The sequence below is a fragment of the Melopsittacus undulatus genome, chromosome 11 (assembly GCF_012275295.1).
Source record: "Melopsittacus undulatus isolate bMelUnd1 chromosome 11, bMelUnd1.mat.Z, whole genome shotgun sequence".
Taxonomy (NCBI): Eukaryota; Metazoa; Chordata; class Aves; order Psittaciformes; family Psittaculidae; genus Melopsittacus; species Melopsittacus undulatus.
Window position 1 is genome coordinate 9,789,684 of NC_047537.1, and position 18,643 is coordinate 9,808,326.

At 49.0% G+C, this 18,643-nt stretch overlaps 1 protein-coding gene across 5 annotated transcripts in view; it reads right to left on the bottom strand.

The window, feature by feature from the left end:
- NSMF (NMDA receptor synaptonuclear signaling and neuronal migration factor) overlaps positions 1-18,643 on the bottom strand; it is a 45,608-nt gene that overhangs the window by 22,651 nt on the left and 4,314 nt on the right. For all 5 annotated transcript variants that reach the window (XM_034067812.1, XM_034067814.1, XM_034067815.1 and 2 more), the window contains exons 2-3: positions 14,395-14,456; positions 2,693-3,172 (exon numbers count right to left, since the gene is read on the bottom strand). In XM_034067812.1, coding sequence (XP_033923703.1) covers positions 2,693-3,172; positions 14,395-14,456 — 542 coding nt within the window. The remainder of the gene's footprint in view (positions 1-2,692; positions 3,173-14,394; positions 14,457-18,643) is intronic.

Here is an 18,643-nt window from a genome sequence, read left to right on the forward strand (position 1 = left end):
AAAGGATTTGGGACCCTTTATAGAGACACCTCTTTACCAGCTAGAGGGAGAACAGTAGCAGAGAAGGGGACCAGGGAGCACAGCTCAGCTCCAGAGCTCATCCCCTAAATAAGATTCAGATTCTGAGTGTGGCTATTTCGCTTCCAGGAGCAGGCAGCATGCACTGCTTTGGCCAGGCAGAGCATCTTCTGCTTTCTTCATCAACTGTGAAGAAACAGCAAAGGAACCATGGGCCTGGGTAAGACTGGAGGCACAGCACCACCACCATCAGCACCTCCAGCCACATGCCAGGGTGCAAACTCATCTCAGCACCTCTGTTGATGAGTGGATGTGTTTGTACCAGACACAGGGAGCACTTCAGGAGATGACAGCTTGTGCTTCTCTGGAATGGTGTTAGGCATCATAAACTCTGCGTAAAAATCCATACAAATCATGCCAATCTGGCCTAACTTACAGCAATAACACATCATGTCAATCCAAACAGAGGAGGCAGCACTGTAAAGTGAACCTCTGGGGCAATCAGGCCATCTCTCCCATCTCCACTCTGTTTTCTCCACCAGCCATATATGAAGGACATCCCAAGGAATACTTCTTGCATCCTCTGACAGTTATCCCATTCCATTCTCAGTTTTCCTCTGAGTAACAACACTTGGATAGTGCACGCAAACGAGACCAAGCTGAGAAAACTCTCATTCCATGGTGCCAGTGCTGTGATGGGATTTGGATTCAGAAGCACACATGGATGCATTCAGAAGCCTGAGACAAGCACCGAGGGTGGCTGCTGCCTGCTTGCAGGAAACATAAAATACTCCCCCAGTTTCAGCACTGTCCATTTTGTTCCCATTTAAGTACCTACTCTGTTCTATCTTCAGAAAGGCAAATCTCCATTTCTCACTGAGAACTGCCCCTAACCAAAACTGATGCCTGGTTGACAATCTATTGTAAATCCCAAGGTCCAGAAACACAACGTGTGGCACCCCTCTATAGCATTTTCTAGGACATATTTTCCCAGCAAACAGAGGTGTTTATGAGTTAGACTTTCCAGTAGTGATCTGGAGCTTTCCTTCACTTCTGTATCATGTAACCTGCACAGCACAGTTCTGGTTTGCTCAGGTTGTGCTGCTTTGGACTGGGGTAGGGTTATTTTTCTTCACAGTAGCAGGTTTGGGTTTGTGCTGCAGTGCTGAGCACACAGGGATGTTTCAGTCACTGCTGAGCAGCTCACACAATGAGGCTGCAATAGATTCAACTCAGCACCATCACCTCCAGAAGACCAAGTCCCCAGGGCAGTGATCTCCTCTCCTGAAATGGTTTTGGTTTTGTTTCCTTAAAAAAGCTTTCTGACTGGGTCATCATATGCAGAGCCAGCCTTTAACAGGCAAGACACATACAACCATTAAAGGCTTCCCTACAGGAAAACTCTACTGACTCCTTTTCTTGCACTTCAGCAATAACAATAACAAAGTCCAAACATGCACATATAATGTCTGAAGGGAAGCCCCAGAATCCCAGGCAACAGAGGGATAATGCCTAAAAACCTACACCCAGGGGTTAGTGGGACTGCAGGTGTTCCATACATCTGATAATCAGTTCTGGTTTTGTTATTTTTCTTTGGTATTAGGCCATGTATTTAGTCACATAACTGCAAGCACCGAGGTATGAAAATATGATTCAGAACCCAACCTTCCAGTGCCTTTACCTGCAGTAAGTATCACTATGATATTTACTAGAAAACTAGGAACCCAGGAAGAAACACAGCCTGATCTCCCCAGTCCTCATACTCCACTGCTTTACAAGAAGAAAGCCTTGACCTTTCCTGGCTGGACACTGTGCTCCGAAAGCCTTGGTGTGTCTTTACAGGAGAAAATAAATCAGACAAACCAGGTCAGACTCTCTGCCAGCCACATACTGAGCTGACAGGCAAAGATGGACTGTGCACTAACTGCTAACTCAGAGCACAGAGACGGTGCCACACACTTGATGAATGGTTAAGTTTCTAAGGACAATCAAGGATTTTTTTTAACGTAATTGAATAATTCCAAACCCTCATCCCTGAGAACATTGAGTAAATGCATAGTAAGGGGGGAAGAAAGTCCACTTGCTAATATTAATGGAAAGCCCAAGAGGTGGCATGCCTCACACCTGAGAGACCCTGCTACACTGGTTCCAGCCCTACAGCTGAGCACTTTGGGGTGCACCCAGGAACAGAATATCCCATTTGAGCTGAGTTGAGGCTCCTGCTGAGTGCCCTGGCACTTTCACCTGCCTCAGCCCCAGGATGAGGCAGAGAAGAGGGTCCTGCTCTGAAGGACCTCCTGGCTGAGCATGAACGTAGGCTTTGACACAGCCTTTTCTCTCTTGCTCTTCCTTCCCACAGAGATGACCCTCACTGAGCTACATGAAGCTGGTATGAAAACCACCCGGGTTATCTGCCGCTTACAGGCTAGAAGCAGAGACAATGGAGCTTGGACAAGCTGACCTCAAACTCAGCTCAACTTATTTCAGACTCCTCCTTAGACAATCCCTTTCCATGAATGCTGCTGCGCTAGCAAAGAGGAAAACTTACAGGGCCTGAACTCAAAGCACAGGGCAATGAAACCTCCATACTTGGAGAAGATGGGTACCACCCTCCACCCCTGTGTCAGTGAGTCCCTTTGTGTCCTTCCAGCCCCCAGCATTCATCCTTACTTACCAGACACTCGATCAACACTGTACATCCTCTCCAGCCTTTTCCTGTGCCACCCTGTCTCGCTGGACTGATGGTGCTCCAGGTCAAAGGAATGCTGGGAAGGGGCAGCCAGCCGGGTGCAGTTTGGGCACTCCTTGGAGCCCTGCCTGCTGCCTGGCCAGCCCTTGCAATGCCTGCCAGCACCATGAGAGCCGCCAGCACCGTGCACTTGGTGACCATGGTGGCATTCCTCTTGGGCAGCCCCCTTCATCACCACCAGTTCCATGCTTTCATTCTCGTGGTCTGACAGCATCGGCCTCTCGCCAGAGATGGTGTACACCCGTGGCTTGGGTCCCTCACTTGGCATCTTCTCTGCCTGCTCCTCAGTGAAGCTCCGCTCGAACTTGCCGTCGGAGATGACAGAGAGCCTGCGCTTGTTCTGTGCTGCCTGCTGCATCTCTGGGGAGTCCTCCTGCCCGATGTAGGAGTCTGCCAAGAGGTGATCTGGAACAAACAGCACACTTCCTTCAACACCGAAGCACCCCAGGCACCAGCACATTCAAGAGGCTCTTTGTTACTGCTGCGGGAAGGGAAGGGGCGAGTGGGATATGGTAGGTTCCCTCAGGAACCTTCTCAGATGAATGCATGCCCACAGCAGTCTAAACCTCCAGAGCTGGTATTGAAATGAGATGCATTTCTCACAAATACACCCAGTATTTTAAGCGTGTGTGGCCACCAAACAAGGCTGGAAGCAAACGCAGATCTCACCGCAGAGCCTGAAAATGCTTATGTGCAAACCAGCTGTCTGCTTTGGCAGGTTTAGCCATGCAGGGGCTGCTGGGCTGGTGAGGGTTCGCAAGACAAGGACCAGCACCAGCTGGTCACAGCAGTGATAATCAATGAATGTTTTGTGCACCAAGTTATTTTTTAGAGGTAAGGGGCAGACCACCAGGGTTTGGGGGTTGTTCCCCCCCCCCCCAATTTTCTACCTATTAGCTTCATAGCATCACAGAACCACTCAGGTTGGAAAAGCCCTTTAAGCCCATCCAGTTCAACCGTTCCCAGCACTGCCAAGGCCACCCCTAACCCATGGCACTGAGGCCTCGTCTCCACGCTGTGTGAACACTTGCAGGGCCGGTGCCTGCAGCCCTGCCCTGGGCAGCCTGTTCCAATGCCTGAGCACCCTCTGGGGCAGGAATTGTTCCTCAGCTCCATCTAAACCTGCCCTGGTGCAGCTTGAGGCCGTTTCCTCTTGTCCCATCCCTTGTTCCTTGGGAGCAGAGCCCAGCCCCTCCTGGCTCCATCCTCCTGTCAGGCACTTGTAGGGAGCCATCAGGTCCCCCTGAGCCTTCTCTTCTCCAGACTAAACCCCCCAGGTCCCTCAGCCCTTCCCCATCTCTCTTGTGCTCCAGGCCTTGCACCAGCTCCATTGCCCTTCTCTGGCCCTGCTCCAGCACCTCAAGGTCTCTCTTGAAGTGAGGGGCTCAGAACTGAACACAGGATTCAAGATGCAGCCTCACCAGTGCCCAGTGCAGGGGCACAAACACTGCCCTGGCCCTGCTGGTCACACTATCACTGATACAGGCCAGGATGCTGGTGGCTTTCTTGGCTGCCTGGCTCATGTTCAGCTCTGTCAATCAGCACCCCCAGATCTTTTCTTGATGTGAAAGAAATGCAGGTTGATGTGAAAGAACTGCAGAAGGCCTTCAGCTGACAGCTGCAACCAGCACCCTGCTCCCCACAGCACCCCTGGTTAGCAGGCTTCATCCTGTGTGCAGATGGTGACAGCACAGCCAGAGGATGCTGTCCTGAAGGAAAACACAGCCGCTGCCTTTGTAGGGTAGGAAGATGGAAAGGAGAGAGGCCCATGAGCACAACTATCTTCAGAGCCCACACACTGGATGAAGTGCCAGGAAATCTCAGCATTTCCATGGCAATTCCATGCATGAACCCAACAGTAGCTCCCACCCACCTGCTAATCCTTTTCAAGTGGTTGTTAATTACCTCTCAGACTTCCCTCAGCTGGGAAGCAGCAGGGGTTGGGAAAGGGCTCAACAGGCAATGCATTATTCATGTGACTGCTACCCGAGAACCCAAAATCATCAGTGGCCAGCACAGACAGCAGCACTTGAAACACAGGCAGAAACAAACCCAACCCTTTACTTCATTACCTTCATTTACTTCATTACTTTAGCTCCTGAGCCACGACCTGGAAGAACCTTTGGCTCCCTCATAGCTGGGCGTGATGGTCTGATGCATGTGTGCAACAGGGAGCTTTCACTGCTGCCATACTGCTTCCTATGAAGTGCTCTTGTGCTCTTCTGAAAAGAGCCCTCCCAAGCTGAGGATGCACACTTGCAGCTTTTGATACTGAAGCCCACCCTGGGTTATGCCCACATTGCTCAAGGCCTCTGCCCTGCTCTGTCTGCAGCTGGGACTGAACTGAATTGAGCTGGTACTGGCACAGTGTGTCACCCTGATCTCATTTTTCTGCTTGAGACACAACTCCCTCAGCACCACTATGAGGCAAATGCACCTCCGGCCACTCCTGATCAAGAAGTGACCACGGGGACTGTTCAGACTGACACAACTTGGGTTCATTTCACTTGGTTCCTCACAGTTTCTGGACATGACAGCTGGCAGCTTGAGCTGACCAGAAGGAGCTGCCTATAAATAAAGAGCTTCTTGAGCCTCTTCTGATGTTGTCTTTGCAGACTGCACATGGAGCCTAAAATGCATGCCTAGGTGCAGAGAGGAGTCAGGAAGACCAACCAGTGCAGAAAGTGTCTCCAAAGTCTCTCCATCCACTTGTCACCCCCCAGGAAGCAGCAGCCACTGCCTTTGTTTTCCAGCAAGCCAGACCCCTCCAGTTCCAAGACTGATTGTGCTCCAGAGCAGGCACGTCTTGGGAAAACACCAGCAAATGACTCCAAGATCTGCCAAGATGTGTGCTGGCTAATAGTGCCAAGCACAGCATCTTGAAAATTAAAAACACAGGCCAGTTCCAAGCACTCATCTCAGCTTGTCAAACTTACTAACGCGTGTGGGCTCAGTGACGCTACAGATTTCTTAAGACACCACAAAATAGTGGCTGACAGCTGCCCTGTTCCTCCTGAAATTAATACTTCCATGGAAGACACGGAGCCCTGGGGGAGCAACCCACAGGACTGAGCACCTGTGCTCACGCACTGCCAGCGCCACAATTCAGATTGAGGACTTGGGACCTCTGTGGGTGTGTAAATGAAGTGCCCAAAGTACAGTGTGTCTGTGTGCTGATGGTTGCAAGTGCAGAGAGACCAATTCCTGCCTCTGTTTCATGAGCACCAACATCTGTTCAACCCATAAGATTTAGAGATTTAAGTGGGACATGACTATGCTGAAATCACAGCAGGGTTACAACTCTTGACCAGATGTATTTGACATAAACCACCTGTCTGATCTAGCATGCAGAATGCAAGCAAAATCCTTTCTTCCCACCTTACTTGTCTGTTACTCAAGGTGTCTCCACTTGTGCTTATCTAGGAGTTTTCATGGTCTACGCTCCACAGTCCTGTCACCACAGCAGTATGCTTTCTCTTTGTCCAAGGACTGGATAATTATTTCTTTTCATTTAATTTAGCACCTTTGGTAACTACACACTGGAGAAGCAGCTTCAGATGCAAAGGGAATGTGAAGCTCTATTAAGTTAATAAAGAATATATCTACTGAAAAAAAAATAGCATGAAAGGAAAAGAGATTCAAACATCCATCAGAATGAATTACTGGCTTCTAAAGACAAACCTGCACCATTCAGGGAGCAAATCTGTGCTCACACTCACACACATGTTTACATATGCCAGCACCTCTGAGATAGCACCAAGGACTGATTCCCTTGTCTGTGCTTGCAGTGGTGGGTTTCAGGTGCCAAAGCACTGCACCTGCTTCCACTATGGCATTTCAGGTCAATAGTTCTGCTAGAAAAGTGAAGCTGATCTGAAATCAATGCTGAATTGAATCTGAGCCAAAGGGATGCTCAGTGAAGAGGACAAGGTAAGAGGGGACTTCAACAAGAACAGGAATTGCCTCCTCAGAGTTAGCTGAAGCAGACTGCTGTTAACATCCTCTGCCTGGCTACTGCTGCTCTGTCTCATTTCATCTTCACGTCACACTTGCCACCTCTCCCACACCCAGCTGCTCCATCCAACTGCTCAGCACCCCAGGACAGTGTGACTTGGGAGGCCTGGCACAGCTCCCTCCTCTCCAGGGAGCTGAGGAGAGCTGACCCGGTGGCAGCTCTGCTCTCCCTCTTTCACCAGCAGCACCTTTGTTTGCCCTGGAGCAGACAAATCAGGTTACTCAAACAGATTTCTTTTCAACTAGATCTGTGGTCTACACAGATTTATTGTGCCCAAGATACTTATGAGCAAAATGAAGAGAAGAGGACCAACATGCTGGATCTGTGAATCGTGTCTATTGATAACAAACCTGTATTTTCATCACTTCCCTGTTTACCTGGGCTAAGTCCAACAGCCTGCCCAAGCCTGGGGGCTCGACAGTCCAGTGCCAAGGATGAATCCACTTCTCAACCCTCTCGTTATTCATGGAACACGTCTCTTTGGCGTCACTTGCTCCTCTTGATATCTCTCTTCACCTTCCACACAACACAATCACTAGGGCATGCACATCACCAGAGACATAACCACCAACAGCAATGAGCACCTGTACTGGTTAATGTGTGCTACCTTGGTATGTGTAGTTCCCGATAATTACACACTTACTACTATTAGATACTTACAATTATGCTTTCCCATTCAGTAACTAACCTGAGCACTTGCTCTGACCCAGGTACGTAATCATGGAGGAACTTCCATGTTCTCTTTTGCTGTCACAACATGCCTCAAGAGGAGGCAACATACTGGGATAAGCTTCAGCTGACTGATGCCTATTGACAACAGTGGAGGGACTCACCGACCCAAACTCATCTCTGACGCAGGCTGTCTTCTAACCCCATGGAATGGGAAGTTTATAAATCAAGGTGGAATACAGCCACAAGGCATAGACAGAAGCTTTAAAAGAAGTCCCAAATTTATGACTATTTAACAGCTGAACTGATGATTAAAGCACCATAGATTTAAAACCTCAGCTCCAGCACCAGAAGCAAAGTGGCAAAGGGGAATCCAGATAAGGGCTATTAAAAACGCATCTGTCATCTCAGAAAACATAAATTTAACAGGAACAGTTCTCTCCCCTGCTCCACCTCAGCTGGACTCTCTGGACCAGGTGTTGACTGTAAATGAAAGAACTGTCTCAGCCACCGAAGAAGAATGAGGAGATTTTAGCTGTACAGTACATGGACCTGCAGCACTGTTCATAACAGTTGGAATGAAGTTAATGTTTTTTCATTTTACACCAGGAGGGGTCCAGGTGACACTCTCGATGAGGAGAGCAGATGGATGCAGTGGCTAGAGCCCCAGGCACTGCAAACCCAGGAACATCTTTTCAGACAGCACAGCTGAGCAGTTCCTCTCACAGTTTCAGTTCTGAGTCCTCCCATACGCCTGCCCCAGCCCCGCAGGTGTGCTGTCAGGCTGTCAGGTCCTGTTGTCCTCTGCTCCCTCTCTGAGTGAGCACCAGAGCCATGACACATCAGCCCTGTCCTTCCCAATGCCGATGTCCCGCTGCGTGACCCCACCAGCACATGGCTCCTGCCTCCAGAGCCGGGCTGGCAGCTGACCCCACTGCTCTGCAGGGCTGAAACACAGGCAAAAAACAGACATGGAAACCAGCAAAAATGGTTTGAAGCATGGGACAGGGATATAAAACCAGAGATACAACAATTAAAAAGGTCACAGTGGCATTTCAGCCGCGCAGTAGCTCCAGAGTCAAGCGAGTGAACGACATGCACAAAGTTTGCTATGAAATTACCTGAAGCCTGACCAAGGCAGTGGCTTTCTGGGGCACCCTGACCCTACTGCTCCCGAGGAAGGAATGTCACACACTTCTCTGCAAAGCCCCAGGGAAGAGGCAAGGGCTGCTTCAGTGAGGGAGCTGCTTTGAGGAAACAGAAGGTCACTTAACTGTGACAAAATGCTTCCAATTAGTCCTCAGCACTGGAATGGGCCTTGAAAACAGCCAACCTGAAGATGCTGTTGACACTGTGCTTCAGAGAGAAGTAACCTTTAAGTCTGGCCTGTAACATTAATGTGAAGAGATGAAATTAGGACTGAGAGACATGACCCAAAGGAGCAAGTGACAGCTCCATCAGTTTTCCATTGTAGTCCTATGGTAACACTGACCTACCTCTTTATTAACTTTAGAAGCAAGACTTAGCATATACCCCCCCCCCACACCATACTTGTGCTCTGCCGATCCTGGAAGCAGCCTGAAACCCTCAGAGAAGAGACTTCACATCCCTGCTCTGCCCTGAATTCATCCTACCCCCTCTGGAGCATGGGCTCTTTCTAGAAAGGCCCCCTCCACTGCTCAAGGGCAGCCACCCCACTCCAGCACAGGGGTACACCCAGAGCTGGGCCAGGCACAGTGCTGGAGCTCCCCGTGAGGACAGGACAAACAGCCTCCACAGAGAAAGCACAGATTTGGTGCTTACCCTGAAGCAGGCTGCACTGGCAGCTCCGCAGTGTGCACAGTGGCAAACTGAAGGTTCCTCTCAGAGCACTGTAGAACTGCAGCCTTTCTTCATGCCTTCCTATAGCACAGGTCCCTTGCGTGGCCTCAAGCACCTGCAAAGCCTCATGCTGCAGTTTCTCCAGCCCTGTGTCAGTTCCTGGCAGCATCAGAACCCTCCTCCAGTTCACAGCTCCTGCCCCTACATGCACTCAGAGCCCTCCTTGGGAAGCTTCAGAAGCCCAGGATGCAAACACAAGTGGTTGCTTTGGTGCAGTCTCTGTGCATGGCACAGTGGCCTCAGCAAACACGTTTTTCTTCTGCCACCCATTGCTATTTGTCTTGGGGAAGCTCAGGAGTGCTCATTCTGCACCCAGTGTTTTCACTGATGGCTGAAACATGATGCAAAACCAAAGAAAAGCAGCAAAGATGACTTCTTTTGAGCTTCTTCCAGTTACAGGTAACTATCCCCCCCTTTGGTCTGCACTGATGCAAACCAGTCAGAGCAGCCGTGCTGATTCTGCAAGAACCACAGTGAATTTAGGTCAAGACCTGCCAGGCAGCTCTGGCCCAAGGCCCATCATCTCTGCAGCACCAAGCACACCTTATACTTGCTGGGATCTTTCCCTTCCTTTTGCTTCCACAGCCTTGCACACGCAGGTCGCTCAGAGCCCCAGCCTGCAGCGAGCAGAGCACTGCTACATCCTAGAGCAGCAACCCCAGTACTGCAGCACCAGCTGCCCTCCAAATAGCCCAGGCAAACAGAACAGAAACTGCCTGATAAAAAAACACCAGGAAAAAGCCCCAGCACAGCTCCCTTCCTTTCCTCAGTGAAGGATCCTTGTGCTGAACCGATCTCACTGAATGCATCACTGCTTCTCCTGACAGGCAGAAGTTTCTCAAGTGCTCTGCTTGCTGTCATTGCTCATTTCATTGTCCCATGCTCTGGGTATCTTTTTTCCTCTCACAGTTCCAGTACATGCAGATGAAGAAATCTAAAGCAGTATCTCAGTGTGGGGCCCCTGACACCTATGCTGTGAGAAGGGGACTTTGGGCACGTCCAAAACTCCTCATCCCGTGAGCTCTGGTGGGACTCAGAGTGATTCTTTCTTCTATGTTTGTATTTTGCTCTCTGCAGCAGTCTTACACTTCCCTTTTGCAACACAACAACCCTTTTCCCTTTCTTTCTTCTGGGTCTGCCCCAGGGGACACCCACTCCTACACTACAACCATGCCACAGAGAAGATGGAAAGTCTTTGGAAAGTACCAGAAAGCTGTGAGGGTCAGCGAGGACTCTGGCAGCAGCGCTGCAGTCAGAATGAATGCTGAACATAAGAGTGCTCTTCTTGGGAACCTTCCCAGACCTTCAAGCCTGCATGAATAAGCCAGCAATGAATGGAGGCTGGAAAAGAGGAGGAGATGCGTTACCACCTCAGCACCAGCTCCCTCAACAGATCCATGTCCTGGCAGCAGCAGAGTCCAACCCTCCCTTTTTCTAGTTCCTCAGAATATCTTAAAAGATCAGAAGAAAAAAAAAAATCAAGAGTGATGCCAAAAGTACAATTCCTTCATCCTCTGCCAGCAGCTCATACCCTGTCAGCAGGCAGCTGGGGAAGAAGGGAAGCAAAGAGAAGACAAATGTGTATTGCTGTCATCCCTGCTGTAACCTCAGAGAACATGGTCAGTGCACTGCGAGCCAAGCAACAGAGGAGAGGTAAATGGCCTTCCCAGTCGCCTGGAAAACCTCCTCCAGAACAAGCCATCGAGGAGTTCCATAGGCATAGGCACGACGTTTCGCAGCCATGAAGTTCTCAGGCCTCACGTTAGCAAGAACCAGAAGTTATAACCAACAGCAAATACTCTCCTCACCTTTTTTTTGCTATGTGTACACCCCGTAGTATGCTGCGATCCTCCTTACCTCCTGGTGATGTTCAATTCCACAGCCACTGCCCTAACTAAGGGAGTGGAACATGGACAGACTGTGATTTTATTGAAAGCAGAAGGTGAACAAAGCCTTGCAGATATCTCACCCTCATTACAGCGCTCGGACATGGCAGCTGGCCCATCCTGCTGATGCATAATCCCTCTGTAGTTCTTCACCAGTATCTCAAAGACATTCTGACGCACACACTCACACAGGCTCTCCAGAGGAGCCACCAAAAATAGACTGAGGTGTAAAAGTTACCACCAAAGAATAGCTCTTTTATCAGTTGTGGAATGTGAAGTAAGAGGGGGGATGCAAAAGCTGTTACAGCATCTCCTTTCCTAGGAGTCAGGGGACTCTAAAGACAAAAAGAATCACACCAAAATGGCTGATCCTCAGAGAGTAAAGTGCAGCAGAAGTGGAGGAAGTTGAGGCAGTCTCCATGTGACAGCATCTGCTTTGTCTGCCTGGGGAGTTCCAGCTCCCCACCCTTTTGCCAAGGATGTGAATTAGCAGGTAAAGCAGCAGCAGAACCAACACCCCAAAGATTTACACCCCCCTCATTCTCTGCAAGAGGACTGTCACCTGCAGAGAGAGAGAACGGTTCCAGCTCCTGGATCCGCAGAAGAGGAGCTTTTTAGGCTTCCACTATCCCTCTGATGGCTCTGCCAACTTCTTCCTCCTCAAAGACCACAACCTTTTTCCCTCACTGCATTCATCAATGACTTTAAGCCTTTCTTAGACCCTTTTATTTCTTGGCTATAAACTCCTGAAGTCAAGGCCTGCCTCCTTCCAACCACATTTAGGCTAGAGCCTTAACTGCAGCTGAGGTCTCCTGGCAGTGCAGGGAGCATCCATGTAGACAGGGTTATTACAGTGGAAAGCAGCCCCATCCCACCAGGTAAAGACACCCCTAGTGAAAGCCCAGAGTGCTGTGAACAGAGGTGTATGTGCACTGAGGAATCAGCTCCTTGGTGTGCTGAGCTTGGACCTCAGCCACCAACATATGCAAGTAGGAATTTAACTACAGGATACTGGTGGGCTGGTACAGCCCTAACACTGCTCTCCTGCTCTCTGATGAATAGGAGCAGATTCAGGTACTTCTATGTATGTGCTATTTCTTCAAGTCACGTAGAAGAGGCTCTTCCTTGGTTTCACTGCAGGCACTGGATGAAAGCTCATCCTATAGCTTAAGCTGAGCCAAAGGTGAAGTGTTCAGAAGCTTGTGAAAGCCATACAGAACTTCTGAGGAAGGAAAAGAGTTGGTTCCCCTGTCCCCTGCTATTGGACTCCTAGGATGAATAAGAGTGAGACAGATTTTCTACTCTCAACATTCTTATAGGACAGCAACCTTCCTACCAGTTATTTATAAAGGAATGTTACAGACTGGGTTAAATGATATATTGCAGGATTGCAAAAAATTACTTAAATAATGAGGATTCTTATTTTCCCCTCTTTAAACATTTACAGTAATCTCTATGAAACTTTATTTCCAAGGCAGTACTTAAGGGCCCCATAAGGACTGTTTATTCCATGTGTACCGCTCGCTGCTTGATTCTTATGCATGGCAACTAAATTCACTTGAAGTATGATCTCAAGCCTGATACACCAAGGAGGCAGCACGAGCACAGGGTGGGTTTAAGCACTGGTCAGGTGAGCCCAACAGTAGTGCACTATCCAGGAGTCACATCAGCTCCACTCCCATGTCCTCCTTATCTATAATCAAGAGAGGAACGAGCAACTAGGAGCAACCATAAAGATGAGTAAAAGGACAGCTGTGTAAGTGTGCATGAGAGAGGGTCCTACTCCTTGGCTTTGACCAGGGTTCCACAGGTCTCAGGCCTTGAGCACTGCCAGGGCTGGGGCAGCCACAGCTTCTCTGGGCACCCTGTGCCAGCACCTCAGCACCCTCACAGGGAAGAATGAAATTTCTTCCTGGCACCTGGGGTCGGGGTGTGCAGAAAAGCACCAGCAATGACTTCAGCTGCAAGAAGCAGCTACAGAAATGGCCATGATAAAACCTGTCCTGCACTGCCTGTCCATCCCCTTTCCTCCCTCTGCCTCAGGCACCTCACCTCCACTGCATTAAACCCCAGCCTTTTTCTACCCTTCCCTTCCTACCACGATGGGTTTTTCTTAGACTAAATATTGGAAGTAATGTGTAACTGGAGTTCTCATGTCTGAAAGAAAAATCACGGAAAACTGGAGTACATTGTTTGAAAGCCCTTCCATTCCCAAAGGCAGCACAACCCAGCCAAGGATAACTTGAAGGTCATTAGATCCAAGAGAAAAGGCAGGGACTCATTCAGCTGCCTGCCAAAGGCTGGCGGGACTGGGCTTGCTCACTCACCAAGAGGCATTCCCTGCCTGCAGAGGTTTAAGCACACACACAATTTACACTAAATGGTAACATCACTCTAAATTATGTTCTATTTAAAACTCTTACCCCTGGCAAAACAGTTCAGTGCTAGGGAACAATCTGCTACTTGTTCACACAGGGTTTTATGTGGGTTCTATGGCATTTTCTATAGGTTTTATAGTGAATATATTGTCTGCAAAATGTTTTCTTTCCTCACAGACCAGGCACGGGCCTGTTAGAAGTCAAGTGAGTTTCTCTTGTGCTCTCTTGCCCATCAAGCAGAACTCAGCATAAGCTGATAGGGACAATACCTGTGTCTAAAATGTTAACACATTAGCAGGCACATGCTGGTGTCCTCAACCAGAGAGGGCAAATCTCATTTTAACCCCTGCTGAAGCAAACCCTGGAATAAATCCAGATGTTACCTTTGCCAGCAAAGACAGATTGCTGCACACACCCCAAGCACGTCAGTTGATACTATAACTCACCTACTTTTACTCCCCAGTGAAAGCAATACCTGGAAGTGACAAGGCAGTGCAGATGCCTTGTGCAGTGCAGTCTTTCCCTTCCCAGCTGAAATGTCTTCCAAGGACATCAGCTCTATGGTGAATTTATGACAGGACACTTGTTCACTACAACTGAACTTGTTCCCACAGCCCACCCAACCTTTGAGTCACCAAACTGCCTTTTCTCCTCAAGGGCTTCACCGATTCAAAGAGTGATTCCTTCTGCTGAGATCTCACACTAACCCTTTATGATGAATAAATACACTTTGATTTGAAGGACTATTAATAAATAGGTGCAAGCACATAAGGATATAAGCAATATCAGTTCTCTTACCTGAGCCGTTTCTACCTTCGGGATGGTTTTGGGAAAGATATTCTCCAAAAGCTCTTGCTGCTCTGCACGTCCAAGCATCCCAGAAGGCAGCAAAAGAAGGAAAAGAAAGAGATGAATATTGGTTAAAGGCCAAGGAAAGAAGGAACAGTTCAATATCAATATACTGCTGTTCTCCTGCAGCAGCCTTTCTCTCAGCTTCTGGTGACACCAATTTAAACATGCTATAATAGCAGGGCAGGCTTCCTGGTAAACACACCAAAAGGGTAACCACAGCTGGACAACAAGCCCAGGACTATTTTAGTCTTCAGCTTCTCTGTTAAAAACCATTGAAATGCACCTGCATTAAACTTGGCCTTGTTTCTGTGATACACGTAGGCTAAACCCCTTCTAGCAGCCCAAGGAAGACCAGCCCCATCCATCACCCTAGCCTTCTGCTCTGGTTCTGAATGCTCCTGTGAGCCATCACAACTTAGATGTTACTACCAACACCTATTTTACCTACTCTAACCCTAAGTGCTCAAGCACCAACTACGTCAGCATTTGGATACCTGATTTGAGAAGCCCCCCAACACCCTACAAAAGCCATCCTTGGTTCTCTGATGGATTCAGATCCCATGGATGACTGGAAGTTGACTGCAATATCTTGAGCATCAACCAGGCAGGGTGAGTGCAACCCTTATCACACATCAGGGCCTACGTCAGAGAGCAAACCTATGAATATTCCAACCAGGAAAAAGCTTGCAACCCACACAGGAAAGGCATCCTTGGTCAAGGCATGCATTCCCTGCTCTACAGTAAATACAATCTTCAGGCTCCTATTGTAGGGCATTTGCTGCTGTGCTTGTTCTCCTGCACCCAACAGACCTGTGATTTGAGAATCAATACCAACTTTTATCCAGCTATCCATTTCCCCAGGTTTTCGAACAATCTCCCCAAGATCTGCAGCATCACAAGCAGGGTGATATTTGCCCATGGACAATCCAGGAGACAAACCAGGCACCGACCTCCCTGGCAAGCCAAGCCGACAAAAGCCAGCAGCCAGGCACTCAGGCTTCAAGCACACCAGCATCTGCTGGGAGAGGAGACAAAGACACTGCAACAGGGCAAGACATAGCAAGGCATCACGTCCACTGTCTTCCTCCTTCAGAGGTGCTCAACCTCTGAACATTCCTCTCCAGCTCAAGCTTCCACAACAGGCTATGCTCACAACAGCTATAAAACATCCAAGTAGAAAATGGCTTTGACCTCCAAAAGAACCTTCTGCAATCCTCTTCTGTTTTGCTACCCAGTCCAGCAGCATATCCCAATATGTGTCACCAGGATTTCTCCCCACTGCTTTTACACGCCTCCTCCCAACGGGAAAAGATTAACTAAGCTACAATGTACCTCCCAGAGCAACGAGGGCTGGAAGGAGTGGGAAGTCCATTTGTCATCCACAGCCAGCAACAGGGGATCAATATGAACGATGAAGAAAGAGTGATTTAATCTCCTGGGGACTAAATTTCAGCACAGCCAAATGCAAAACGCTTTGGAGCAGCACAGCTGGAGCTGTGTGAGAAGCAAGGTTCAGCCTGCTGTGTCATGACAGGTTCAACCTGCTGTGCTGTGCTGAGTTCAACCTGCTGTGTCGTGACAGTACCAGAGCTTTGCTGTCTGCACATTCTTGCCTGTCCAGTACTAGGTTGTGCCTTTAGACACCAGGGTAGGAGTTGCCCCAGCTGTCTTACTAAGTGCCTAAGCAGCCCCAGAGATGGTCACACAGGGGCTCTGTCACATGGGGGAGCAGTACAACTGGCACACAATCCTCACTACAAAGAACAAAGGGATGACCATCCTGGCTCACCCATACAGGAGGAGGACAAGCACCTCATGAATGTTCCTTCACCACCTTTCTGCCTGGGCAAAAAGCAGGACTTGGTCCTGGGGCAACACACAAGTGTAAAGTTGGGAGCTGGAGTGTGGCATCTTCATGAAAGTGGGGGAGTCACCATGCCTGGAGGTGTAGATGTGGTGCTTAGGGACATGGTTTAGTGGTGGGCTTGGCAGCATTTAGGTTTACAGCTGGACTTGATGATCTTAAGGATCTTTTCCAACCTAAATAATTCTATGATCCTATGGTTCTAACATCAGGCTATGCAGCTGTAAGAGCACTCCTGAGCTACTCCTCCACTCCATCTTAGAGGTGGTTTAAGGCTCATCCAAAGCCACGGCTGATCTCACACTGCACTGGAAACAGCCCTGTGAGCAGATGGCTGTGCTCAAGACTTCCAATATCTCCTCCACCAATGCTTCTGGAACCCCAAGGCTTCCCATAGAAACATCTGTCCTTGCAAGCCATCATCAAAACCATTCACAAACAGGGCACTTACAACACTGGAAAAGACTCTGAAGCTTCTCTGTCCGTCAGCAGCCATTCCATGTAGAGAAAATAACAATGAGAAAGTTCTCAGGTAAAATATCAGGGAGAGAACATGGAGATTTACACAAAGAATACTGAAATACAATGATAAAATATAGTCTGTAACTAGTTCAAAAGCTCCAAGAGCATGTTAGCTCAGCTGTCATTCTCTCGATTCATCTCTGCCAATGCCTGAAGCTGATGTGTCTGCCTAAAATCACAACCAGTGTTTGCCCTTAGCTTGCAAACCACAGGCTCAAAAATAGTACTTCCTAAGACCTGAGGTGCAAAGAGCGAACATGGAGCCAGAGAGAAGCACTGCCACTCTCCACCCCCCCCTGTTCCATGGTAAAAACAGCATCACTCAGAATGAGAGCCTGATTTCGGAGGTGCTGCAGTGTCTGTGACCTCACGCTCCTGTTGCCCCAAGGAGATGAGGTAGGAGGGTGAAAACAGAGCTCTCAGAGCCCAGGGGATAACCAGATCTCTCCTTGCAGGCAGAAGCACAGCGGCAGAGCACAGAACCACTCAAAGCCACTGCTGCTTGCCCAGGCGTCACTGCCACTTCCACTGCTCTCCAGTGCTGCAGGCCAAGCCAAGAGCAGATGAATATGAACACTTGATCCCAGTTATCCAGTGATAGCTAATAAGGCAATGAGGCCTGCACAGCACAAGGTGCCACGGGGGTTTTCCAGCCAATTACACTGCAAACTCAGGCTAAATTTCTGCCTGTTATCTCAGTGGTTCCCTTCGACATTCCTGCTTCCCTAATGCCATCGGCTTCTCCTTGGCTGGGCCTCAGCTCATCTCCCACAGATGTCCACACATGCCCTTTGCCAAGGGGACTCTGCTGGCCACGCTAACTCCTTATGCCTGGTCTCCCCTTGCCAAGCCTTTTGTGTCCCTTCTCCTCCCTCACTGTGCTCACAGTCACCCCAGTTTACCAGCATCTGCCCATATTGTTACCATGCCATTCACCCCTTCTCCTTGGTAGCCACTGACTTGATCAAAATAAAGCCAGAGCCAAAGGCAAACAGATGGCAGTGCTCTATTCATCCCATTCTTTCCTATTTCTTTCTTACAACACACTGTTAATACAAGCCACAAAACTCCCAGCTCAGTTTTGCCTCCGCTATCACAGTTTAAGTCCCATCAAGTGATCTGATGACACTTGGCAGAAAATGCTTCAAGTGCGCTCAGCGCAGAGACACATCAGGATAATTTAACTGGCAAGAGATTAAAAAACAAAGACTTGTTTCACATAAATGTGATGAACTACAAGGTGCCTCACACATACAGGGGCAGATGAGCTATAACCCCCAGTGTATGACACTGCAAGAGCTGCATACCAATGAGCAGGTAGGACCAAGAGCAATCAGCTGACAACGTGACAAGTTTAGCCCTGACTCATCTAGAGAGAGGGTTTCATTTTAGTGGCAGATCAGATCTGCATGTTACACAGTCAGCAGGGCCGGATTTAACCAAAGGACGTCAACCAGGCACCACAGCCTCAGTGTGCTGTGCTATGGGGTCTAACTGGTGAAGACAGCACTGCTGGTGCCTCACAGAAAACACCACCAGCTTCTCCACCAGCATGGCTTCAGGAAAGCAGAGGGTGGGATGGGAGCACAGGCAGCTGCCCTTCTGAGGGCACTCCTCAGCACTCACTGGGCATTAGATGTCAAAGCTGGACTCAGGTCTGAAAGAGAAGTTGGCTGAGACTTCGCTAGAAGGAAGGAAGCTGCTAAGTAACAAAGATCTCAGTGACAATGTGATTAGCATGGAATAGCCATCATGTGTCTGAAACAATCACATCAGCAGGATAAAAGGGGCCTCAATGCCTACTAGCAG